The 27,500-nt window shown below is 51.1% G+C and overlaps 2 protein-coding genes across 2 annotated transcripts in view; both read left to right on the top strand.

Annotated features, from left to right (window-relative positions):
• Positions 1-13,077, top strand: part of LOC135532704 (intermembrane lipid transfer protein VPS13B-like) — a 19,349-nt gene extending 6,272 nt beyond the window's left edge. The window contains exons 3-6 of the mRNA XM_064960170.1: positions 1-10; positions 5,976-6,183; positions 9,449-9,637; positions 12,522-13,077. The exon at positions 1-10 is cut by the window's left edge and continues 167 nt beyond it. Of these exons, the coding sequence (XP_064816242.1) occupies positions 1-10; positions 5,976-6,183; positions 9,449-9,637; positions 12,522-12,740 (626 nt within the window). The 3' untranslated portion in view covers positions 12,741-13,077. The remainder of the gene's footprint in view (positions 11-5,975; positions 6,184-9,448; positions 9,638-12,521) is intronic.
• Positions 13,078-13,203: 126 nt separating this feature from the next.
• The window catches only part of LOC135532705 (intermembrane lipid transfer protein VPS13B-like), a 19,917-nt gene continuing 5,620 nt past the window's right edge, over positions 13,204-27,500 (top strand). The window contains exons 1-4 of the mRNA XM_064960171.1: positions 13,204-13,618; positions 21,017-21,306; positions 24,354-24,481; positions 25,350-25,573. Of these exons, the coding sequence (XP_064816243.1) occupies positions 21,158-21,306; positions 24,354-24,481; positions 25,350-25,573 (501 nt within the window). The 5' untranslated portion in view covers positions 13,204-13,618; positions 21,017-21,157. The remainder of the gene's footprint in view (positions 13,619-21,016; positions 21,307-24,353; positions 24,482-25,349; positions 25,574-27,500) is intronic.

Below are 27,500 nucleotides of genomic sequence, written 5' to 3' on the forward strand. Positions count from 1 at the left end.
ACACAGACAGGTACTGTGTGTGTGTGTGCACTGCTGTCTCTTGTACACTAAGGACCTGGGGAAGAGTTGCAGGTGTACAGAAGAGGAGGAGAATTTAGATCCTCGGAGAACCCTGGTTTAGATCCTCGGAGACCCCTGGTTTAGATCCTCGGAGAACCCTGGTATAGATCCTCGGAGACCCCTGGTTTAGATCCTCGGAGAACCCTGGTATAGATCCTCGGAGAACCCTGGTTTAGATCCTCGGAGAACCCTGGTATAGATCCTCGGAGAACCCTGGTTTAGATCCTCGGAGAACCCTGGTTTAGATCCTCGGAGAACCCTGGTTTAGATTCATCTAGCCGTTCTCCAGACCAGACATTCACACTGTCGTTCTGTTCTGCCAGAGACTTTCTGACACAAAGGACAGGGCCTTGCATTTAGATATAGTTTGGCACATCGGGCATCAGAGAGCAACGCAGATCAAACATCATATTACTAATTAACTAACCAGGTGACCTGCTGACTGGATCCAATGTGCTGAGCAGCTTCTGTCAGGGGGCTGCCTGCGGAGCCCAGCTTTTTAGCAGTGTGAGATCTGACAGCTGTACCCCCCCCCCCCCCCCTAATTACTGAGGTGTTTCTCTCTCGTTAAAGGCCTACACACAGAAAAGAGAAAAAAAAAGCATTTACCTCTTCAACTTCCTGTGCCCTCTAACACACAGTGTTTAGACTCAGAGCCAAGAGAGCGGTTAGTTACCCTAGCGACCGCACCGTACTCCGAGAGCCCTGGACCTCTGTCAAAACAGCCTCAGTGTATAAATGTTATACAGGAAAACTCATTAAATGGTGGATGTATGTTCCCATGTTTAGAGATGTGTGTTCACGGTCCAGGGATCAGACTGGGGGGGTCCATGTTTAGAGATGTGTGTTCACGGTCCAGGGATCAGACTGGGGGGGGGTCCATGTTTAGAGATGTGTGTTCACGGTCCAGGGATCAGACTGGGGGGTTCCCATGTTTAGAGATGTGTGTTCACGGTCCAGGGATCAGACTGGGGGGTCCATGTTTAGAGATGTGTGTTCACGGTCCAGGGATCAGACTGGGGGGTCCATGTTTAGAGATGTGTGTTCACGGTCCAGGGATCAGACTGGGGGGGGTCCATGTTTAGAGATGTGTGTTCACGGTCCAGGGATCAGACTGGGGGGTTCCATGTTTAGAGATGTGTGTTCACGGTCCCGGGATCAGACAGGGGGGGTCCATGTTTAGAGATGTGTGTTCACGGTCCAGGGGTCAGACTGGGGGGGATCCATGTTTAGAGATGTGTGTTCACGGTCCAGGGATCAGACTGGGGGGGGGGGTCCATGTTTATAGATGTGTGTTCGCGGTCCAGGGATCAGACTGGGGGGGGTTTCTAAAGGCCCAGGACAAACTGACACTTTCCCTTCTCTGGGAAATTAACTGAAATGAGGGATAGGTCCCAAATGGCACCCTATTCCCTATATAGAGCACTACTTTAGACCAGGGCCCTATTCCCTATATAGAGCACTATTTTAGACCAGGGCCCTATTCCCTATATAGAGCACTACTTTAGACCAGGGCCCTATTCCCTATATAGAGCACTACTTTAGACCAGGGCCCTATTCCCTATATAGAGCACTACTTTAGACCAGGGCCCTATTCCCTATATAGAGCACTACTTTAGACCAGGGCCCTATTCCCTATATAGTGCACTACTTTAGACCAGGGCCCTATTCCCTATATAGTGCACTACTTTAGACCAGGGCCCTATTCCCTATATAGTGCACTACTTTAGACCAGGGCCCTATTCCCTATATAGTGCACTACTTTAGACCAGGGCCCTATTCCCTATATAGTGCACTACTTTACACCAGGGCCCTATTCCCTATATAGTGCACTACTTTAGACCAGGGCCCTATTCCCTATATAGTGCACTACTTTAGACCAGGGCCCTATTCCCTATATAGTGCACTACTTTACACCAGGGCCCTATATAGTGCACTACTTTAGCCCAGGGCATATAGAGTCCTGGTCAAAAGGGCCCAAAGAAGAGCACTATATATAGAATAGGTCGTCATCGTTACCTCACCGTCCGTCTCTCTCTGGACCTGGTTTCCTCTTGGAGTCTACCTTCACTACAGGTCCTCCTGGAGTCCACCTTCACTACAGGTCCTCCTGGAGTCCACCTTCACTACAGGTCCTCCTGGAGTCTACCTTCACTATAGGTCCTCCTGGAGTCTACCTTCACTACAGGTCCTCCTGGAGTCTACCTTCACTACAGGTCCTCCTGGAGTCTACCTTCACTACAGGTCCTCCTGGAGTCTACCTTCACTACAGGTCCTCCTGGAGTCCACCTTCACTACAGGTCCTCCTGGAGTCCACCTTCACTACAGGTCCTCCTGGAGTCTACCTTCACTATAGGTCCTCCTGGAGTCTACCTTCACTACAGGTCCTCCTGGAGTCTACCTTCACTACAGGTCCTCCTGGAGTCTACCTTCACTACAGGTCCTCCTGGAGTCCACCTTCACTACAGGTCCTCATGGAGTCCACCTTCACTACAGGTCCTCCTGGAGTCTACCTTCACTACAGGTCCTCCTGGAGTCTACCTTCACTACAGGTCCTCCTGGAGTCTACCTTCACTACAGGTCCTCATGGAGTCCACCTTCACTACAGGTCCTCCTGGAGTCTACCTTCACTACAGGTCCTCCTGGAGTCCACCTTCACTACAGGTCCTCCTGGAGTCTACCTTCACTACAGGTCCTCCTGGAGTCTACCTTCACTACAGGTCCTCCTGGAGTCTACCTTCACTATAGGTCCTCCTGGAGTCTATCTTCACTACAGGTCCTCCTGGAGTCTATCTTCACTACAGGTCCTACTGGAGTCTATCTTCACTATAGGTCCTCCTGGAGTCCACCTTCACTACAGGTCCTCCTGGAGTCTACCTTCACTACAGGTCCTCCTGGAGTCTACCTTCACTACAGGTCCTCCTGGAGTCTACCTTCACTACAGGTCCTCCTGGAGTCTACCTTCACTACAGGTCCTCCTGGAGTCTACCTTCACTACAGGTCCTCCTGGAGTCTACCTTCACTACAGGTCCTCCTGGAGTCTACCTTCACTACAGGTCCTCCTGGAGTCTACCTTCACTACAGGTCCTCCTGGAGTCTACCTTCACTACAGGTCCTCCTGGAGTCTACCTTCACTACAGGTCCTCCTGGAGTCTACCTTCACTACAGGTCCTCCTGGAGTCCACCTTCACTACAGGTCCTCCTGGAGTCTACCTTCACTACAGGTCCTCCTGGAGTCTACCTTCACTACAGGTCCTCCTGGAGTCTACCTTCACTATAGGTCCTCCTGGAGTCTATCTTCACTACAGGTCCTCCTGGAGTCTATCTTCACTACAGGTCCTACTGGAGTCTATCTTCACTATAGGTCCTCCTGGAGTCCACCTTCACTACAGGTCCTCCTGGAGTCTACCTTCACTACAGGTCCTACTGGAGTCTATCTTCACTACAGGTCCTCCTGGAGTCTACCTTCACTACAGGTCCTCCTGGAGTCTACCTTCACTACAGGTCCTCCTGGAGTCTACCTTCACTACAGGTCCTCCTGGAGTCTACCTTCACTACAGGTCCTCCTGGAGTCTACCTTCACTACAGGTCCTCCTGGAGTCTACCTTCACTACAGGTCCTCCTGGAGTCTACCTTCACTACAGGAACTAGACCTGGGACCCTCATGGAGTCTACCTTCACTACAGGAACTATTAGTCCTTAGTGTTCAGTAGAGTTGGGTGTTTCAGCAGTCAACAGTTACATAGACATTCAGCTACATGTCATTGTTGAAATATTCCCCATGTAATGCTAATGGGGAGCTAACATGGCCGCCCGCCGTAGAACGTTCTAGTCAAGTAAATGCATCTTTGCTGTCTATGTCTCTGTACATCCGGAGTAGGACAGAGACATGGTTTTGATGTTAACATGACCCCACGACCCCTAGTGGAAGGCCGACAGCTTTGTATCTGCCACTCTGGTGCTGATCACAGTGTGTGTGTGTGTGTGTGTGTGTGTGTGTGTGTGTGTGTGTGTGTGTGTGTGTGTGTGTGTGTGGGGTTGGCGTGTGTGTGTGCGGTCCGTGTGTGTTGTTGGTGTGTGTTTGCGGTGTGTGTGTGTGCGTTCCGTGTGGGTTGGTGTGTGTGTTGTTGGCGTGTGTGGGTTGGTGTGTGTGTGTGTGCGGTCCGTGTGTGTTTACGGAGGTGTGTGTTGTTGCCGTGTGTTTGCGGTGGTGTGTGTTGTTGTTGGCGTGTGTGGGTTGGTGTGTGTGTGTGCGGTCCGTGTGTGTTGTTGGCGGGTGTGGGTTGGTGTGTGTGTGTTTACGGAGGTGTGTGTTGTTGCCGTGTGTTTGCGGTGGTGTGTGCTGATGTGGTACATGCCCATGTGCCTACCCAGATGCCTGTTGATTGATGTTGTTTGTATCTGCATATTAAGTTGTTTGTTTCCATGTGTTTCTGCGTACTTCCATGGCGTGCCTCCGTGTGTCTGTTTAGCGTGGTTGAAGTTGGATGCTATGGTGATTGTTCATGTCTGTACCACAGATGTCTAGTGGAGGACTTATCTCAGGGGGACAGAGACCTCCATGTTGGAGTGGAGGCCTTATCTCAGTGGGACAGAGACCTCCATGTTGGAGTGGAGGACTTATCTCAGGGGGACAGAGACCTCCATGTTGGAGTGGAGGCCTTATCTCAGTGGGACAGAGACCTCCATGTTGGAGTGGAGGCCTTATCTCAGTGGGACAGATCCATGTTACAGGTGTATAGTGGAGACCTTATCTCAGGGGGACAGAGACCTCCATGTTGGAGTGGAGGCCTTATCTCAGTGGGACAGAGACCTCCATGTTGGAGTGGAGGCCTTATCTCAGGGGGACAGAGACCTCCATGTTGGAGTGGAGGCCTTATTTCAGTGGGACAGAGACCTCCATGTTGAGGTGGAGGCCTTATCTCAGTGGAACAGAGACCTCCATGTTGGAGTGGAGGCCTTATCTCAGTGGAACAGAGACCTCCATGTTACAGGTGTATAGTGGAGACCTTATCTCAGTGGGACGGATCCATGTCACAGGTGTATAGTGGAGACCTTAACTCAGTGGGACAGCCCTATCCCAGGGAGCTGTATAGTTGTTGATGTTTACATTATTTAACTGTATATCTCTGTGTTGTACTGTAGGCCTGGATCAGAGGTCCTAGCCAGTGGGACAGCCCCCCCCCCCTATCCCAGGGAGCTGTATAGTTGTTGATGTTTACAGTATTTAACTGTATATCTCTGTGTTGTACTGTAGGCCTGGATCAGAGGTCCTAGCCCAGTGGGACAGCCCCTTTCCCAGGGAGCTGTATAGTTGTTGATGTTTACAGTAGTTAACTGTATATCTCTGTGTTGTACTGTAGGCCTGGATCAGAGGTCCTAGCCCAGTGGGACAGCCCCCCCTATCCCAGGGAGCTGTATAGTTGTTGATGTTTACAGTATTTAACTGTATATCTCTGTGTTGTACTGTAGGCCTGGATCAGAGGTCCTAGCCCAGTGGGACAGCCCCCCCCTATCCCAGGGAGCTGTATAGTTATTGATGTTTACAGTATTTAACTGTATATCTCTGTGTTGTACTGTAGGCCTGGATCAGAGGTCCTAGCCCAGTAGGACAGCCCACCCCCCTATCCCAGGGAGCTGTATAGTTGTTGATGTTTACAGTATTTAACTGTATATCTCTGTGTTGTACTGTAGGCCTGGATCAGAGGTCCTAGCCCAGTGGGACAGCCCACCCCCCTATCCCATGGAGCTGTATAGTTGTTGATGTTTACAGTATTTAACTGTATATCTCTGTGTTGTACTGTAGGCCTGGATCAGAGGTCCTAGCCCAGTGGGACAGCCCCCCCTATCCCAGGGAGCTGTATAGTTGTTGATGTTTACAGTATTTAACTGTATATCTCTGTGTTGTACTGTAGGCCTGGATCAGAGGTCCTAGCCCAGTGGGACAGCCCCATGCAGGTGAAGTTGTCAGCTTGGAAGCCTGGTCTCAACACTCTTCTAGTAGAGCTCATTCCCTGGGCCCTGTTGACCAACCACTCTACATGGGACCTCTGGCTGTTTGAAGGAGAGACCATCGTCCTGCAGATACCCGCTGGAAAGACCCTCGTTCCTCCTAACTTCAAGGTGAGAGAGGAGAGACCCTTCATTTATATAGACTGGTTTTTGGATGTATCACTGACCAAGATGGCTGCCATTATCGTCACCTTCTAGAGCTTTGCAGGTCACTAGTGTATTATACACTCAGTGGCCAGTTTATTAGGTACATCCATCTAGTACCCGGTTCAGACCACCCTTTGCCTCCAGAACCACTTGAATTATTTGGGGTGTTTGGTATTTTATTAGGATCCCCCATGAGCTGTTGCAAAAGCAGCCGACCTCTCTTCACAAGACTGCTGCTGACTGGATGTTTTGTATTAGTCTCTCTGGTCTCGGTAAACTCCAGACACTGTCTGTAGGAGCGAACCATTGTCGTGAACAGGGTGGTGTACCTAATAAACTGGCCACTGAGTGTATACCTCTATGGGCCAGACAGGAGGACCCAGGGCACTCTATTTTTTTTAAATCTTTATCTAACAAGGCAAGTCGGACCTCAAACCCCATCACTGGGTACTAAGGTCTGTCTGTAGGGGTTCAGACCTCAAACTCCATCACTACGTAGGACCTCAAACCCCATCACTAGGTACTAAGGTCTGTCTGTAGGGGTTCAGACCTCAAACCCCATCACTAGGTACTAAGGTCTGTCTGTAGGGGTTCAGACCTCAAACCCCATCACTGGGTACTAAGGTCTGTCTGTAGGGGTTCAGACCTCAAACCCCATCACTGGGTACTAAGGTCTGTCTGTAGGGGTTCAGACCTCAAACCCCATCACTACGTAGGACCTCAAACCCCATCACTAGGTACTAAGGTCTGTCTGTAGGGGTTCAGACCTCAAACCCCATCACTGGGTACTAAGGTCTGTCTGTAGGGGTTCAGACCTCAAACCCCATCACTAGGTACTAAGGTCTGTCTGTAGGGGTTCAGACCTCAAACCCCATCACTGGGTACTAAGGTCTGTCTGTAGGGGTTCAGACCTCAAACCCCATCACTGGGTACTAAGGTCTGTCTGTAGGGGTTCAGACCTCAAACCCCATCACTAGGCACTAAGGCTGTCTGTAGGGGTTCAGACCTCAAACCCCATCACTAGGTACTAAGGTCTGTCTGTAGGGGTTCAGACCTCAAACCCCATCACTCGGTAGGACCTTAAACCCCATCACTCGGTAGGACCTCAAACCCCATCACTCGGTAGGACCTCAAACCCCATCACTAGGCACTAAGGTCTGTCTGTAGGGGTTCAGACCTCAAACCCCATCACTCGGTAGGACCTCAAACCCCATCACTCGGTAGGACCTCAAACCCCATCACTCGGTAGGAAACCCCATCACTAGGCACTAAGGTCTGTCTGTAGGGGTTCAGACTTCAAACCCCATCACTAGGCACTAAGGCTGTCTGTAGGGGTTCAGACCTCAAACCCCATCACTACGTAGGACCTCAAACCCCATCACTCGGTAGGTCCTCAAACCCCATCACTCGGTAGGAAACCCCATCACTCGGCACTAAGGTCTGTCTGTAGGGGTTCAGACTTCAAACCCCATCACTAGGCACTAAGGCTGTCTGTAGGGGTTCAGACCTCAAACCCCATCACTCGGTAGGACCTCAAACCCCATCACTCGGTAGGAAACCCCATCACTCGGCACTAAGGTCTGTCTGTAGGGGTTCAGACCTCAAACCCCATCACTCGGTAGGACCTCAAACCCCATCACTCGGTAGGAAACCCCATCACTAGGCACTAAGGTCTGTCTGTAGGGGTTCAGACTTCAAACCCCATCACTAGGCACTAAGGTCTGTCTGTAGGGGTTCAGACCTCAAACCCCATCACTCGGTAGGACCTCAAACCCCATCACTCGGTAGGACCTCAAACCCCATCACTCGGTAGGAAACCCCATCACTCGGCACTAAGGTCTGTCTGTAGGAGTTCAGACTTCAAACCCCATCACTAGGCACTAAGGCTGTCTGTAGGGGTTCAGACCTCAAACCCCATCACTCGGTAGGACCTCAAACCCCATCACTCGGTAGGAAACCCCATCACTCGGCACTAAGGTCTGTCTGTAGGGGTTCAGACCTCAAACCCCATCACTCGGTAGGACCTCAAACCCCATCACTCGGTAGGACCTCAAACCACATTACTCGGTAGGACCTCAAACCCCATCACTCGGTAGGAAACCCCATCACTAGGCACTAAGGTCTGTCTGTAGGGGTTCAGACTTCAAACCCCATCACTAGGCACTAAGGTCTGTCTGTAGGGGTTCAGACCTCAAACCCCATCACTCGGTAGGACCTCAAACCCCATCACTCGGTAGGACCTCAAACCCCATCACTAAGTAGGACCTCAAACCCCATCACTCGGTAGGACCTCAAACCCCATCACTCGGTAGGACCTCAAACCCCATCACTAAGTAGGACCTCAAACCCCATCACTAAGTAGGACCTCAAACCCCATCACTCGGTAGGACCTCAAACCCCATCACTCGGTAGTACCTCAAACCCCATCACTCGGTAGGACCTCAAACCCCATCACTAGGCACTAAGGTCTGTCTGGTATCAGAGGATAAAGGCTGATGGCTACAGGAAACTAGCGTAAAGCCCTACGTGTGTCATAGTCTGTGAAACAGAAACACATAAACATTGTTTCCATAGCACCCGCGATTTATGAGGTAACGGCCGAGAGGAGCTGGGACTGGCCGACTCAGAGAGCAGGGCTTTGTGTGTGTCCATATATTCATCATAATCACTGATAGATTTGAACCTAGTCTCTCGGTCTCTCTCTTTCTCAATCTGTCTCTCTCTCTGTCTTCATTCCTTCCTCTCCCTCTCTGTCTCTCTCTCTCCCTCTCTCTTTATCTCTCTCTGTCTCTCTTTCTCAATCTGTCTCTCTCTCTCCCTCTCTCTCCATTTGTCCCTCTCTCCCTACCTCTCTGTCTCTCTCTCTCTCTGTCTCTCTCTTTATCTCTCTCTGTCTCTCTCTTTCTCAATCTCTCTCTCTCTCTTTATCTCTCCCTCTCTATCTCTCCCTCTCTCTTTGTCCCTCCCTCCCTCTCTTTGTCCCTTATCTCTCCCTCTCTCTTTGTCCCTCCCTCCCTCTCTGTCCCTCCCTCCCTCTCTGTCTCTCCCTCCCTCTCTGTCTCTCTCCCTTATCTCTCCCTCTCTCTTTGTCTCTCTCCCTTATCTCTCCCTCTCTCTTTGTCCTTTCCTCCCTCTCTGTTTCTCTCTCTCCCTCCCTCCCTCTGTCTCTTTGTCTCCCTCCCTCCCTCCCTCTCTCTCTCTCTCTCTCTCCCTCCCTCCCTCTCTCTAGGAGGCGTTTCAGCTGGGTATCTACTGGTCCGACACTAACACGGTCCATAAGTCTACAGCCCTGAAGCTGGTCCATGACCTGACGTCTCCGCGCTGGAAGGAGGGTGTCAGTCCTGAGGTCCTCACCCTGGACGAGGAGGGCTATGTGGAGGCAGAGATCCCCCTAGGGAGGAACCCTGGGAGACAGAAGGTTAGGGACTCTCCGTACTTACATCCTCCCCAAGCTACCTTTCTCTACGTGATACATGTGAGGCATTTAGCAGATGTTCTTATCCAGAGACACTGACAATTATTAAGTTCAACAAGGTAGGAACAGGTCACTGGTATTACATTCAACAAGGTAGGAACAGGTCACTGTTATAACATTCAACAAGGTAGGAGCAGGTCAGATAACCACATATCACTGGTATTACATTCAACAAGGTAGGAACAGGTCAGACAACCACATATCACTGTTATTACATTCAACAAGGTAGGAACATATCACTGTTATTACATTCAACAAGGTAGGAGCAGGTCACTGTTATAACATTCAACAAGGTAGGAGCAGGTCACTGTTATAACATTCAACAAGGTAGGAGCAGGTCACTGTTATAACATTCAACAAGGTAGGAACAGGTCACTGGTATTACATTCAACAAGGTAGGAGCAGGTCACTGTTATAACATTCAACAAGGTAGGAGCAGGTCACTGTTATAACATTCAACAAGGTAGGAACAGGTCACTGGTATTACATTCAACAAGGTAGGAACAGGTCACTGGTATTACATTCAACAAGGTAGGAGCAGGTCACTGGTATTACATTCAACAAGGTAGGAGCAGGTCACTGTTATAACATTCAACAAGGTAGGAGCAGGTCACTGTTATAACATTCAACAAGGTAGGAGCAGGTCACTGTTATTACATTCAACAAGGTAGGAACAGGTCACTGTTATAACATTCAACAAGGTAGGAACAGGTCAGACAACCACATATCACTGTTGTAACATTCAACAAGGTTGGAACAGGTCACTGTTATAACATTCAACAAGGTAGGAACAGGTCAGACAACCACATATCACTGGTATTATATTCAACAAGGTAGGAACAGGTCACTGTTATAACATTCAACAAGGTAGGAACATGTCACTGTTATAACATTCAACAAGGTAGGAGAAGGTCACTGTTATAACATTCAACAAGGTAGGAACAGGTCACTGTTATAACATTCAACAAGGTAGGAGCAGGTCACTGTTATAACATTCAACAAGGTAGGAACAGGTCAGACAACCACATATCACTGTTATAACATTCAACAAGGTAGGAACAGGTCACTGTTATAACATTCAACAAGGTAGGAACAGGTCACTGGTATTACATTCAACAAGGTAGGAACAGGTCACTGGTATTACATTCAACAAGGTAGGAACAGGTCAGACAACCACATATCACTGGTATTACATTCAACAAGGTAGGACCAGGTCACTGTTATAACATTCAACAAGGTAGGAACAGGTCACTGTTATAACATTCAACAAGGTAGGAGCAGGTCAGACAACCACATATCACTGTTATAACATTCAACAAGGTAGGAGTGGGTCACTGTTATAACATTCAACAAGGTAGGAGAAGGTCACTGTTATAACATTCAACAAGGTAGGAGCAGGTCAGACAACCACATATCACTGGTATTACATTCAACAAGGTAGGAGCAGGTCACTGTTATAACATTCAACAAGGTAGGAGCAGGTCACTGTTATAAGATTCAACAAGGTAGGAACAGGTCACTGTTATAACATTCAACAAGGTAGGAACAGGTCACTGTTATAACATTCAACAAGGTAGGAGAAGGTCACTGGTATTACATTCAACAAGGTAGGAGCAGGTCACTGTTATAACATTCAACAAGGTAGGAACAGGTCACTGTTATAACATTCAACAAGGTAGGAACAGGTCAGACAACCACATATCACTGTTATTACATTCAACAAGGTAGGAACAGGTCACTGTTATAACATTCAACAAGGTAGGAACAGGTTAGATAACCACATATCACCGTTCCATCTATAAAGTGTCAATGAGACTAACTAACACATAGAAAAACAGTATCAGATAGACATGAGTTACTGGAAGCATGTGGAGGCATTAACTCTGTCTCTGTCTGTCTCTGTGTCTCTGTCTGTCTCTCGGTCTGTGTCTGCCTCTCTCTCTCTCTCTCTGTCTCTTTGTCTCTGCCTCTTGTCTCTCTGTCTGTCTGTGTCTGCCTCTCTCTGTATGTGTCTGTCTCTCTCTGTCTCTCTTTCTGTCTGTCTCTGCCTCTCTCTGCCTCTCTCTGCCTCTCTCTGTCTCTCTCTGCCTCTCTCTGTCTCTCTCTGCCTGTCTCTGTTTCTCTTTGTCTCTCTCTGTCTGTCTTTGTCTCTCTCTGTCTGTCTCTGTCTCTCTCTGCCTCTCTCTTCCTCTGTCTCTCTCTGCCTCTCTCTTCCTCTCTCTGTCGCTCTCTGTCTCTCTCTGTCTCTGCCTCTCTGTCTCTGTCTCTCTGTCTGCCTCTCTGTGTCTGTCTCTCTCTGTTTATGTCTCTCTCTCTCTCTGTCTCTGCCTCTCTGTCTCTGTCTCTCGCTCTCTCTCTCTGTCTCTCTCTGTTTCTGTCTCTGTCTCTCTGTGTCTCTGTCTCTGTCTGTGTCTTTGCCCCCTCTGTCTCTCTCTGCCTGTCTCTGTTTCTCTTTGTCTCTCTGTCTGTCTTTGTCTCTCTCTGTCTGTCTCTGTCTCTCTCTGCCTCTCTCTTCCTCTGTCTCTCTCTGCCTCTCTCTTCCTCTCTCTGTCGCTCTCTGTCTCTCTCTGTCTCTGCCTCTCTGTCTCTGTCTCTCTGTCTCTGCCTCTCTGTCTCTCTCGCTCTCTCTCTCTCTCTCTGTTTCTGTCTCTCTCTCTCTCTGTTTCTGTCTCTCTCTCTCTCTGTCTCTGCCTCTCTGTCTCTGTCTCTCGCTCTCTCTCTCTGTCTCTCTCTGTTTCTGTCTCTCTGTGTCTGTGTCTCTGTCTGTGTCTGTGCCCCCTCTGTGTCTGTGTCTCTGTCTGTGTCTTTGCCCCCTCCCTCCCTATAGGTTTGTCAGTTCTGCGTGTCGTCTGTGGTGAGACACGGCATCCAGATTATCCAGATAGAAGACGGGACCATCCTGGTTAACCACACCCCCTACTTCCTGTCATATAGAGCCCTACTGTCTGACCAGGCCCTGGGGACCACAGACCAGGTAACACCCCCTACTTCCTGTCATATAGAGCCCTACTGTCTGACCAGGCCCTGGGGACCACAGACCAGGTAACACCCCCTACTTCCTGTCATATAGAGCCCTACTGTCTGACCAGGCCCTGGGGACCACAGACCAGGTAACACCCCCTACTTCCTGTCATATAGAGCCCTACTGTCTGACCAGGCCCTGGGGACCACAGACCAGGTAACACCCCCTACTTCCTGTCATATAGAGCCCTACTGTCTGACCAGGCCCTGGGGACCACAGACCAGGTAACACCCCCTACTTCCTGTCATATAGAGCCCTACTGTCTGACCAGGCCCTGGGGACCACAGACCAGGTAACACCCCCTACTTCCTGTCATATAGAGCCCTACTGTCTGACCAGGCCCTGGGGACCACAGACCAGGTAACACCCCTACTTCCTGTCATGTAGAGCCCTACTGTCTGACCAGGCCCTGGGGACCACAGACCAGGTAACACCCCCTACTTCCTGTCATGTAGAGCCCTACTGTCTGACCAGGCCCTGGGGACCACAGACCAGGTAACACCCCCTACTTCCTGTCATATAGAGCCCTACTGTCTGACCAGGCCCTGGGGACCACAGACCAGGTAACACCCCCTACTTCCTGTCATATAGAGCCCTACTGTCTGACCAGGCCCTGGGGACCACAGACCAGGTAACACCCCCTACTTCCTGTCATATAGAGCCCTACTGTCTGACCAGGCCCTGGGGACCACAGACCAGGTAACACCCCCTACTTCCTGTCATATAGAGCCCTACTGTCTGACCAGGCCCTGGGGACCACAGACCAGGTAACACCCCTACTTCCTGTCATATAGAGCCCTACTGTCTGACCAGGCCCTGGGGACCACAGACCAGGTAACACCCCCTACTTCCTGTCATATAGAGCCCTACTGTCTGACCAGGCCCTGGGGACCACAGACCAGGTAACACCCCTACTTCCTGTCATATAGAGCCCTACTGTCTGACCAGGCCCTGGGGACCACAGACTGTACCGGTACCCCCTGTATATAGCCTCCACATTGACTCTGTACCGGTACCCCCAGTATATAGCCTCCACATTGACTCTGTACCGGTACCCCCTGTATATAGCCTCCACATTGACTCTGTACCGGTACCCCCTGTATATAGCCTCCACATTGACTCTGTACCGGTACCCCCTGTATATAGCCTCCACATTGACTCTGTACCGGTACCCCCTGTATATAGCCTCCACATTGACTCTGTACCGGTACCCCCTGTATATAGCGTCCACATTGACTCGGTACCGGTACCCCCTGTATATAGTCTCCACATTGACTCTGTACCGGTACCCCCTGTATATAGCGTCCACATTGACTCGGTACTGGTACCCCCTGTATATAGTCTCCACATTGACTCTGTACCGGTACCCCCTGTATATAGCCTCCACATTGACTCGGTACCGGTACCCCCAGTATATAGCCTCCACATTGACTCTGTACCGGTACCCCCTGTATATAGCCTCCACATTGACTCTGTACCGGTACCCCCTGTATATAGTCTCCACATTGACTCTGTACCGGTACCCCCTGTATATAGCCTCCACATTGACTCTGTACCGGTACCCCCTGTATATAGCGTCCACATTGACTCTGTACCGGTACCCCCTGTATATAGTCTCCACATTGACTCTGTACCGGTACCCCCTGTATATAGCGTCCACATTGACTCGGTACCGGTACCCCCTGTATATAGTCTCCACATTGACTCTGTACCGGTACCCCCTGTATATAGCCTCCACATTGACTCTGTACCGGTACCCCCTGTATATAGCCTCCACATTGACTCTGTACCGGTACCCCCAGTATATAGCCTCCACATTGACTCTGTACCGGTACCCCCTGTATATAGCCTCCACATTGACTCTGTACCGGTACCCCCTGTATATAGCCTCCACATTGACTCTGTACCGGTACCCCCTGTATATAGCCTCCACATTGACTCTGTACCGGTACCCCCTGTATATAGCCTCCACATTGACTCTGTACCAGTACCCCCTGTATATAGCCTCCACATTGACTCTGTACCGGTACCCCCTGTATATAGCCTCCACATTGACTCTGTACCGGTACCCCCTGTATATAGCGTCCACATTGACTCTGTACCGGTACCCCCTGTATATAGCCTCCACATTGACTCTGTACCGGTACCCCCTGTATATAGCGTCCACATTGACTCGGTACCGGTACCCCCTGTATATAGTCTCCACATTGACTCTGTACCGGTACCCCCTGTATATAGCGTCCACATTGACTCGGTACTGGTACCCCCTGTATATAGTCTCCACATTGACTCTGTACCGGTACCCCTGTATATAGCCTCCACATTGACTCTGTACCGGTACCCCCAGTATATAGCCTCCACATTGACTCTGTACCGGTACCCCCTGTATATAGCCTCCACATTGACTCTGTACCGGTACCCCCTGTATATAGTCTCCACATTGACTCTGTACCGGTACCCCCTGTATATAGCCTCCACATTGACTCTGTACCGGTACCCCCTGTATATAGCCTCCACATTGACTCTGTACCGGTACCCCCTGTATATAGTCTCCACATTGACTCTGTACCGGTACCCCCTGTATATAGCCTCCACATTGACTCGGTACCGGTACCCCCTGTATATAGCCTCCACATTGACTCTGTACCGGTACCCCCTGTATATAGCCTCCACATTGACTCGGTACCGGTACCCCCTGTATATAGCCTCCACATTGACTCTGTACCGGTACCCCCTGTATATAGCCTCCACATTGACTCTGTACCGTAACACCCTGTATATAGTCTCCACATTGACTCGGTACCGGTACCCCCTGTATATAGCCTCCACATTGACTCGGTACCGGTTCCCCCTGTATATAGCCTCCACATTGACTCTGTACCGGTACCCCCTGTATATAGCCTCCACATTGACTCTGTACCGTAATACCCTGTATATAGCCTCCACATTGACTCTGTACCGGTACCCCCTGTATATAGCCTCCACATTGACTCGGTACCGGTACCCCCTGTATATAGCCTCCACATTGACTCGGTACCGTAATACCCTGTATATAGCCTCCACATTGACTCTGTACCGGTACGCCCTGTATATAGCCTCCACATTGACTCGGTACCGGTACCCCCTGTATATAGCCTCCACACTGACTCTGTACCGGTACCCCCTGTATATAGCCTCCACATTGACTCTGTACCGGTACCCCCTGTATATAGCCTCCACATTGACTCTGTATCGGTACCCCCTGTATATAGCCTCCACATTGACTCTGTATCGGTACCCCCTGTATATAGTCTCCACATTGACTCTGTACCGGTACCCCCTGTATATAGCCTCCACACTGTCTCGGTACCGGTACCCCCTGGGGTTGAGATACACTGCTCTGTGACTGTGGATATTCACACACACACACACACACACACACACACACACACACACACACACACACACACACACACACACACACACACACACACACACACACACACTCCCCCTGCTCCTGTCTCAGTCCCCACTCTGCCAGTCTCACCATGTGGTCGTTGGCTCCCCACAGCCCAGACACATTAGACAAACACCATGAATTGGATGCAGGTTTGTGCTTTCATCTCGGGACACGTCTGTCCCCCCCCCCACACTCCTTGAAGAACAACGCGGTGATGTCATTTCACGAGCCTTCAGATCCTCCCGGAGAAGACGATGGCGTGAGGTTACCAGTTGCCACTGCCGGTTAGACGAAGAACCTTAACGGGCAGGACTGTGACGGCTTTAAAACGCAGACCACAAACAGCGGTCTTCCTAGTTGGCTGTTCATCATGCTTTAGTGGCTAACCGCGTCCGTACCAAACTACTCCCTGTTCTCAGCATGCTTATGCCTGCTACCAGTTTAGTCTTCTCTGGGAGGAACGACACGTTCTCTCTATGAGAAACGGCAAGTCCTCTCTGGGGGGGAACGACAAGTCCTCTCTGAGGGGAACGACAAGTCCTGTCTGGGGGGAACGACAAGTCCTCTCTGAGGGGGAATGACAAGTCCTCTCTGGGGGGAACGACAAGTCCTCTCTGAGGGTGCACTATTGTAAGTGGCTGTTCCACTGGATGTCAGAAGGTGAATTCACCAATTTGTAAGTCGCTCTGGATAAGAGCGTCTGCTAAATGACTTAAATGTAAATGTAAATGAGGGGAAATGACAAGTCCTCTCTGGGGGGGAACGACAAGTCCTCTCTGAGGGGAAACGACAAGTCCTCTCTGGGGGGAACTACCAGTCCTCTCTGAGGGGAAACGACAAGTCCTCTCTGGGGGGAACGACCAGTCCTGTCTGGGGGGAACAACAAGTCCTGTCTGGGGGGAACGACAAGTCCTCTCTGAGGGGAACGACAAGTCCTCTCTGAGGGGAACGACAAGTCCTCTCTGAGGGGAAACGACAAGTCCTCTCTGAGGGGAAACGACAAGTCCTCTCTGGGGGGAACGACAAGTCCTCTCTGAGGGGAAACGACAAGTCCTCTCTGGGGGGAACGACAAGTCCTCTCTGAGGGGAAACGACAAGTCCTCTCTGGGGGGAACGACCAGTCCTGTCTGGGGGGAACAACAAGTCCTGTCTGGGGGGAACGACAAGTCCTCTCTGAGGGGAACGACAAGTCCTCTCTGAGGGGAACGACAAGTCCTCTCTGAGGGGAACGACAAGTCCTGTCTGGGGGAACTACCAGTCCTCTCTGGGGGGGAACGACAAGTCCTGTCTGGGGGAACTACCAATCCTCTCTGGGGGGGGAACGACAAGTCCTCTCTGAGGGGAACGACAAGTCCTCTCTGAGGGGAAACGACAAGTCCTGTCTGGGGGGAACTACCAGTCCTCTCTGGGGGGGGGGACGACAAGTCCTGTCTGGGGGGAACGACAAGTCCTGTCTGGGGGGGAACGACAAGTCCTCTCTGAGGGGAACGACAAGTCCTCTCTGAGGGGAACGACAAGTCCTGTCTGGGGGGAACTACCAGTCCTCTCTGGGGGGAACGACAAGTCCTGTCTGGGGGGAACTACCAATCCTCTCTGGGGGGAACGACAAGTCCTGTCTGGGGGAACGACAAGTCTTCTCTGGGGGAACGACAAGTCCTCTCTGGGGGGGGGAACGACAAGTCTTCTCTGAGGGGAACAACAAGTCCTCTCTGGGGGGAACGACAAGTCCTCTCTGGGGGGGGAACGACAAGTCCTCTCTGGGGGGGAACGACAAGTCCTGTCTGGGGGAACTACCAGTCCTCTCTGGGGGGAACGACAAGTCCTGTCTGGGGGGAACGACAAGTCCTGTCTGGGGGGAACGACAAGTCCTGTCTGGGGGGAACGACAAGTCCTCTCTGGGGGTGAACGACAAGTCCTGTCTGGGGGTGAACGACAAGTCCTGTCTGGGGGAACGACAAGTCCTCTCTGGGGGGAACGACAAGTCCTCTCTGGGGCGGAACGACAAGTCCTGTCTGGGGGGAACGACAAGTCCTCTCTGGGGGGAACGACAAGTCCTGTCTGGGGGGAACTACCAGTCCTCTCTGGGGGGGAACGACAAGTCCTGTCTGGGGGAACGACAAGTCCTCTCTGGGGGACGACAAGTCCTGTCTGGGGGAACTACCAGTCCTCTCTGGGGGGAACGACAAGTCCTGTCTGGGGGGAACGACAAGTCCTCTCTGGGGGGAATGACAAGTCCTCTCTGGGGGGAACGACAAGTCCTGTCTGGGGGAAACGACAAGTCCTCTCTGGGGGGAACGACAAGTCCTCTCTGGGGGGAACGACAAGTCCTGTCTGGGGGGAACGACAAGTCCTGTCTGGGGGGAACGACAAGTCCTGTCTGGGGGAACGACAAGTCCTGTCTGGGGGAACGACAAGTCCTGTCTGGGGGTACGGCAAGTCCTCTCTGGGGGGAACGACAAGTCCTCTCTGGGGGAACGACAAGTCCTCTCTGAGGGGGAACGACAAGTCCTCTCTGGGGGGAACGACCAGTCCTCTGAGGGGAAACGACAAGTCCTCTCTGGGGGGAACGACAAGTCCTCTCTGGGGGGAACGACAAGTCCTCTCTGGGGGGAACGACAAGTCCTCTGGGGGGAACAACAAGTCCTCTCTGGGGGGAACGACAAGTCCTCTCTGGGGGGAGAACGGCAAGTCCTCTCTGGGGGGGAACGACAAGTCCTCTCTGGGGGGGGAACGACAAGTCCTGTCTGGGGGGGAACGACAAGTCCTGTCTGGGGGGGACGGCATGTCCTGTCTGGGGGGAACGGCACGGTCGCGTTAAACTCCGTTGTCCTACCGAGCAAAAAGGGCATTAACTGCTCGTAGTGTGGACACCTATCACAGTATCTTCATGCAGTTACTGGCTAACATGACCCCCCCATTTTCTCCTGAACACAATACAACCGAGGCAGGATACTTGTCCACATGATTAAGAATGTATTTAATGTAGCAAAAATGACATTAACTCATTTTCTAACAATTTAGCAGTTAGTGCCTTTTTTTGTTGCTTGGTTAGTTGCAGTGCAGAGTGGGAAATAACTCCTGTCTTCTCATGTCTTCTCCTGTCATCTCCTGTCGTCTCCTGTCGTCTCCTGTCGTCTCCTGTCTTCTCCTGTTTTCTCCTGTCTTCTCCTGTCTTCTCCTGTCTTCTCCTGTCGTCTCCTGTCTTCTCCTGTCTTCTCCTGTCGTCTCCTGTCGTCTCCTGTCTTCTCCTGTCTTCTCCTGTCGTCTGCTGTCTTCTCATGTCTTCTCCTGTCGTCTCCTGTCTTCTCCTGTCTTCTCCTTTCTTCTCTTGTCTTCTCCTGTCTTCTCCTGTCGTCTGCTGTCTTCTCCTGTCGTCTCCTGTCATCTCCTGTCTTCTCCTGTCTTCTCTTGTCGTCTCGTGTCTTCTCCTGTCTTCTCCTGTCGTCTCATGTCTTCTCCTGTCGTCTCCTGTCTTCTCTTGTCGTCTCCTGTCGTCTCCTGTCTTCTCCTGTCTTCTCCTGTCGTCTACTGTCTTCTCCTGTCTTCTCCTGTTTTCTCCTGTCTTCTCCTGTCGTCTCATGTCTTCTCCTGTCGTCTCCTGTCTTCTCCTGTCGTCTCCTGTCGTCTCCTGTCTTCTCCTGTCATCTACTGTCTTCTCCTGTCTTCTCCTGTCTTCTCCTGTCTTCTCTTGTCGCCTCCTGTCTTCTCCTGTGGTCTCCTGTCGCCTCCTGTCGTCTCCTGTGTTCTCCTGTCTTCTCCTCTCTTCTCCTGTCTTCTCATGTTTTCTCCTCTCTTCTCCTGTCTTCTCTTGTCTTCTCCTGTCGTCTCCTGTGTTCTCCTCTCTTCTCCTGTCTTCTCCTGTCGCCTCATGTCGTCTCCTGTCTTCTCCTGTCGCCTCATGTCGTCTCCTGTCTTCTCCTGTCTTCTCCTGTCGTCTCCTGTCTTCTCCTGTCGCCTCATGTCGTCTCCTGTCTTCTCCTGTCGCCTCATGTCGTCTCCTCTCTTCTCCTGTCGTCTCCTGTCGTCTCCTGTCTTCTCCTGTCTTCTCCTGTCGTCTCCTGTCTTCTCCTGTCTTCTCCTGACTTCTCCTGTCTTCTCCTGTCGCCTCATGTCGTCTCCTGTCGTCTCCTGTCTTCTCCTGTCGTCTCCTGTCTTCTCCTGTCGCCTCCTGTCGTCTCCTGTCGTCTCCTGTCTTCTCCTGTCTTCTCCTGTCGTCTCCTGTCTTCTCCTGTCGCCTCATGTCGTCTCCTGTCTTCTCCTGTCGCCTCATGTCGTCTCCTGTCTTCTCCTGTCGCCTCATGTCGTCTCCTCTCTTCTCCTGTCTTCTCATGTCGTCTCCTGTCGTCTCCTGTCTTCTCCTGTCTTCTCCTGTCGTCTCCTGTCGTCTCCTGTCTTCTCCTGTCTTCTCCTGTCGTCTCCTGTCGTCTCCTGTCTTCTCCTGTCGTCTCCTGTCGTCTCCTGTCTTCTCCTGTCTTCTCCTGTCGTCTCCTGTCGTCTCATGTCTTCTCCTGTCGTCTCCTGTCTTCTCCTGTCTTCTCCTGTCGTCTCCTGTCTTCTCCTGTCTTCTCCTGTCGTCTCCTGTCGTCTCCTGTCTTCTCCTGTCTTCTCCTGTCGTCTCCTGTCGTCTCCTGTCTTCTCCTGTCTTCTCCTGTCGTCTCCTGTCTTCTCCTGTCTTCTCCTGTCGTCTCCTGTCTCCTCCTGTCGTCTCCTGTCTTCTCCTCTCTTCTCCTGTCTTCTCCTGTCGTCTCCTGTCTTCTCCTGTCTTCTCCTGTCTTCTCCTGTCTTCTCCTGTCTTCTCCTGTCGTCTCCTGTCTTCTCCTGTCTTCTCCTGTCGTCTCCTGTCTTCTCCTGTCTTCTCTAGGCCTGTTCTCTCCCAGATACAGCGGTGTTCAGCCTTGCCCCAGCGGGAGAGAACACACCTTCCACACCTGTCTCTGTGGCCTGCTGGGACCTGCTGAGGAAGGAGGGGGAGATCCCTCAGTTCCCTCTACCAAGCAGACACATGATGTTCAGCTGCCTGCCCACCACAGACCCTGGACCTGTAGCTGGGTCTGAGTCCTGGAGCCTCCCGGCCCCCATCAGACCTGACTTCCCCAGGCAGAGTGTGGCCGTCCCTGGGGAGATCTGCAGTAGCAGTGGCCTGAGCACCAGGTGGGTGAAACAGAGCAGAACAGAGAGACTACAGGATCTATCGTCTCTCTGTTCTGTCAGGGTCTGATCTCTCTGTCCTGTAGTCTCTCTGTCCTCTAGTCTCTCTGTTCTGTCAGGGTCTGTTCTCTCTCCCTTCTGTAGTCTCTCTGTCCTGTAGTCTCTCTGTCCTCTAGTCTCTCTGTTCTGTCAGGGTCTGTTCTCTCTCTGTCCTGTAGTCTCTCTGTCCTCTAGTCTCTCTGTTCTGTCAGGGTCTGTTCTCTCTCCCTTCTGTAGTCTCTCTGTCCTGTAGTCTCTCTGTCCTCTAGTCTCTCTGTTCTGTCAGGGTCTGTTCTCTCTCTGTCCTGTAGTCTCTCTGTCCTCTAGTCTCTCTGTTCTGTCAGGGTCTGTTCTCTCTCCCTTCTGTAGTCTCTCTGTCCTGTAGTCTCTCTGTTCTGTCAGGGTCTGTTCTCTCTCTGTCCTGTAGTCTCTCTGTCCTCTAGTCTCTCTGTTCTGTCAGGGTCTGTTCTCTCTCTGTTCTGTAGTCTCTCTGTTCTGTCAGGGTCTGTTCTCTCTCTGTTCTGTAGTCTCTCTGTTCTGTCAGGGTCTGTTCTCTCACTGTTCTTTCAGGGTCTGTTCTCTCTCTGTTCTGTAGTCTCTCTGTTCTGTCAGGGTCTGTTCTCTCTCTGTCCTCTAGTCTCTCTGTTCTGTCAGGGTCTGTTCTCTCTCTGTTCTGTAGTCTCTCTGTTCTGTCAGGGTCTGTTCTCTCTCTGTTCTCCAGTCTCTCTGTTCTATCAGGGTCTGTTCTCTCTCTGTTCTCCAGTCTGTTCTGTCAGGGTCTGTTCTCTCTCTGTTCTCCAGTCTCTCTGTTCTGTCAGGGTCTGTTCTCTCTCTGTTCTCCAGTCTCTCTGTACTGTCAGGGTCTGTTCTCTCTCTGTTCTCCAGTCTCACTGTTCTGTCAGGGTCTGTTCTCTCTCTGTTCTGTAGTCTCTCTGTTCTGTCAGGACAGAGAGAACAGACCCTGTCTGGAGGACATAAAGCACAGAGCCTTTAGTGGTCATGCCCTGTTAAACACTGCCCCTGGAGCCATATGGGATGCCCTCATCATTTCCACTGTCTCTACGCCTTCTCTCTGTTCTCTCTCTCTGTTCTATCTCTCTCTGTTCTATCTCTCTCTGTTCTATCTCTCTGTTCTCTCTCTCTGTTCTATCTCTCTCTGTTCTATCTCTCTCTGTTCTATCTCTCTCTGTTCTATCTCTCTCTGTTCTATCTCTCTGTTCTCTCTCTCTGTTCTATCTCTGTTCTATCTCTCTCTGTTCTATCTCTCTGTTCTCTCTCTGTTCTCTTTCTGTGTTCTCTCTCTCTCTTTTATTTCTCTCTCTCTCTCTATTTCTCTCTCTCAATTTCTCTCTTTCTTTCTTTCTTTCTAACTCTCTCTCTCTCTATTTCCCTCTCTCTCTCTATTTCTCTTTCTTTCTCTCTCTGTCTCTGTCTCTCTCTCTGTCTCTCTCTCTCTGTCTGTTTCTCTCTCTCTCTCTCTCTCTGTTTCTCTCTCTGTCTGTCTCTCTCACTCTGTTTCTCACTCTCTCTCTGTCTCTCTGTCTGTCTCTCTCTCTCTGTTCTCTTTCTCTCTCTCTGTTCTCTCTCTCTCTCTCTCTCTGTTTCTCTCTCTGTCTCTGTCTGTTTCTCTATCTGTCTCTGTCTGTCTCTCTCTTTCTCTCTCTCTCTGTTCTCTCTCTCTCTCTCTGTTTCTCCCTCTGTCTGTTTCTCTCTCTCTCTCTCTCTCTCTCTCTCTGTCTCTCTCTCTGTTCTCTCTCTCTCTCTGTTTCTCTATCTGTCTCTGTCTGTCTCTCTCTTTCTCTCTCTCTCTGTTCTCTCTCTCTCTCTGTCTGTTTCTCTCTCTCTCTCTCTGTCTCTCTCTCTCTCTCTCTGTCTCTCTCTCTGTTCTCTCTCTCTCTCTCTGTTTCTCCCTCTGTCTGTTTCTCACTCTCTCTCTGTCTCTCTCTCTCTGTCTGTCTCTCTCTCTGTTCTCTCTCTGTTCTCTTTCTCTCTCTGTTTCTCTCTGTCTCTGTCTGTTTCTCTCTGTCTCTCTCTCTCTGTTCTCTCTCTCTCTCTCTCTGTTTCTCTCTCTGTCTCTGTCTGTTTCTCTATCTGTCTCTGTCTGTCTCTCTCTCTCTCTCTCTCTCTCTCTCTCTGTCTGTTTCTCCCTCTGTCTGTTTCTCTCTCTCTGTCTCTGTCTGTTTCTCTCTGTCTCTCTCTCTCTGTTCTCTCTCTCTCTCTCTCTCTCTCTGTTTCTCTCTCTGTCTCTGTCTGTTTCTCTATTTGTCTCTGTCTGTCTCTCTCTCTCTCTCTCTCTCTCTCTCTCTCTCTCTGTCTGTTTCTCCCTCTGTCTCTCTCTCTGTTCTCTCTCTCTCTGTTTCTCCCTCTGTCTGTTTCTCTCTCTCTCTCTTTCTCTCTCTCTCTCTGTCTGTTCCTCTCTATCTCTCTTGTCTCCGGGGGTGGCCTAAACACAGGCTGTTATAGTCGACTGTTTGGACAGCTTTCCTCTCAAAGGAAGCAGAAACAGCCTTCTCCTCTTCATAATTGGGCCACGAGTTCAGAAGTGATTTTTACAACACAGATACTTTCTTTCTTTTGTTCTTTCATGGCCCAGCTGTGTTTCCCTCGGTCTGTCCGTGTGTGTTTCTGTGTGTGTATGTGTGTGTGTGTGTGTGTGTGTGTGTGTGTGTGTCCCTTCCTTCCCAAGCCTGCCTCCAATCAGGGCCCTACCCTGCAGGCCTGCCTCCAATCAGGGCCCTACCCTGCAGGCCTGCCTCCAATCAGGGCCCTACCCTGCAGGCCTGCCTCCAATCAGGGCCCTACCCTGCAGGCCTGCCTCCAATCAGGGCCCAACCCTGCAGGCCTGCCTCCAATCAGGGCCCTACCCTGCAGGCCTGCCTCCAATCAGGGCCCTACCCTGCAGGCCTGCCTCCAATCAGGGCCCTACCCTGCAGGCCTGCCTCTGGGCTCAGTGAGGGCCGGAGGGACCTGTGGTGCAGGTGGTTAAATGACTCGGTGTTTGGTCGTTTCAGAGCGTTGGTGATGACGTGTCAGGAACACCTGGGCGTCACCTACGTGACGCTGAACGAGGACCCCTGTCCTCACATGGTCATCCACAATCAGACCCCTCTCTCTATGCTGCTCAGGGAGAATGTCAAGGGTAAAGTCTGACACACACACACACACACACAGATACATACATATGTAAACACACTGTTAAAACAGTCCAACCTGATGCCAGAACTACACCTCTCCTCATATAACAGTCCAACCTGATGTCAGAACTACACCTCTCCTCATATAACAGTCCAACCTGATGTCAGAACTACACCTCTCCTCATATAACAGTCCAACCTGATGTCAGAACTACACCTCTCCTCATATAACAGTCCAACCTGATGTCAGAACTACACCTCTCCTCAGTCCAACCTGATGTCAGAACTACACCTCTCCTCATATAACAGTCCAACCTGATATCAGAACTACACCTCTCCTCATATAACAGTCCAACCTGAGACCTGATGTCAGAACTACACCTCTCCTCATATAACAGTCCAACCTGATGTCAGAACTACACCTCTCCTCATATAACAGTCCAACCTGATATCAGAACTACACCTCTCCTCATATAACAGTCCAACCTGATGTCAGAACTACACCTCTCCTCATATAACAGTCCAACCTGAGACATGATGTCAGAACTACACCTCTCCTCATATAACAGTCCAACCTGAGACATGATGTCAGAACTACACCTCTCCTCATATAACAGTCCAACCTGATGTCAGAACTACACCTCTCCTCATATAACAGTCCAACCTGAGACATGATGTCAGAACTACACCTCTCCTCATATAACAGTCCAACCTGATGTCAGAACTACACCTCTCCTCATATAACAGTCCAACCTGATGTCAGAACTACACTTCCCCACATGTGTGTTAACCTCAGACACGTTTTTTAATATATACATACTTTGTGAATGTCTTTTTTAAATGGTTTACCTTTTGTCCCCCCTCACCCTCCAGAACCCCCCAGGACAGAGGTGTACTGCCGCCCCCTCCCTGCCAACTCCTCCCTCCACCATGGCCTCTACCACCACTTCTCCAGCTTCCCCGCCTGCAGACAGAGAGAGCCTCTACCGACCGTGCGGCTGAAGACCAGTCCTGACCCCAACAGTCTGCCGCCCGGCGACCTGCAGGCGTCTCCGGAGTGGAGCGACCCCGTGGACATCAACTGCCCCGGCACACAGGTCAGCAACGAATACGACCCGCTGATATCTGACGTTTCGGTTGGACGTCTCTGCAGACATTTTGTTTTAACGTACGGGGTGTTCCTGAGAATCAGAGCCACTATACTGGCGTTGCAAGAGCCACACAGCATTATCCCCTATCGCCACCCATAGACACAGCATTATCCTCTACCGCCACCCATAGACACAACATTATCCCCCATCGCCACCCATAGACACAACATTATCCCCTATCGCCACCCATAGAATCAACATTATCCCCTACCGCCACCCATAGAATCAACATTATCCCCTACCGCCACCCATAGACACAGCATTATCCTCTACCGCCACCATAGACACAACATTATCCCCCATCGCCACCCATAGAATCAACATTATCCCCTATCGCCACCCATAGAATCAACATTATCCCCTACCGCCACCCATAGACACGGCATTATCCTCTACCGCCACCATAGACACAGCATTATCCCCTACCACCACCCATAGACACAACATTATCCCCTATCGCCACCCATAGAATCAACATTATCCTCTACCGCCACCCATAGACACAGCATTATCCCCTACCGCCACCCATAGACACAGCATTATCCCCTACCGCCACCCATAGACACAGCATTATCCTCTACCGCCACCATAGACACAGCATTATCCCCTACCGCCACCCATAGACACAACATTATCCCCCATCGCCACCCATAGAATCAACATTATCCCCTATCGCCACCCATAGAATCAACATTATCCCCTACCGCCACCCATAGACACGGCATTATCCTCTACCGCCACCATAGACACAGCATTATCCCCTACCGCCACCCATAGACACAACATTATCCCCTATCGCCACCCATAGAATCAACATTATCCTCTACCGCCACCCATAGACACAGCATTATCCCCTACCGCCACCCATAGACACAGCATTATCCCCTACCGTCACCCATAGACATAGCATTATCCCCTACCGCCACTCATAGACACAGCATTATCCCCTACCGCCACCCATAGACACAGCATTATCCCCTACCGCCACCCATAGACACAGCATTATCCCCTACCGCCACCCGTAGACACAGAATTATCCTCTACCACCACCCATAGACACAGCATTACCCCCTACCACCACCCGTAGACCCAACATTATCCCCTACCACCACCCATAGACCCAACATGATCCCCTACCACCACCCGTAGACACAACATTATCCTCTACCGCCACCCATAGACACAGCATTATCCCCTACCGCCACCCGTAGACACAGAATTATCCTCTACCACCACCCATAGACACAGCATTACCCCCTACCACCACCCGTAGACCCAACATTATCCCCTACCACCACTCATAGACCCAACATGATCCCCTACCACCACCCGTAGACACAACATTATCCTCTACCGCCACCCATAGACACAGCATTATCCCCTACCGCCACCCGTAGACACAGAATTATCCTCTACCACCACCCATAGACACAGCATTACCCCCTACCACCACCCGTAGACCCAACATTATCCCCTACCACCACTCATAGACCCAACATGATCCCCTACCACCACCCGTAGACACAACATTTTCCTCTACCGCCACCCATAGACACAACATTATCCCCTACCGCCACCCATAGACACAACATTATCCCCTACCGCCACCCATAGACACAACATTATCCCCTACCGCCACCCATAGACACAACATTATCCTCTACCGCCACCCATAGACACAGCATTATCCCCTACCGCCACCCATAGGCACAACATTATCCCCTACCGCCACCCATAGACACAACATTATCCTCTACCGCCACCCATAGACACAACATTATCCCCTACCGCCACCCATAGACACAACATTATCCTCTACCGCCACCCATAGACACAACATTATCCTCTACCGCCACCCATAGGCACAGCATTA

Source organism: Oncorhynchus masou, unplaced genomic scaffold (assembly GCF_036934945.1).
Source record: "Oncorhynchus masou masou isolate Uvic2021 unplaced genomic scaffold, UVic_Omas_1.1 unplaced_scaffold_1993, whole genome shotgun sequence".
NCBI lineage: Eukaryota > Metazoa > Chordata > Actinopteri > Salmoniformes > Salmonidae > Oncorhynchus > Oncorhynchus masou.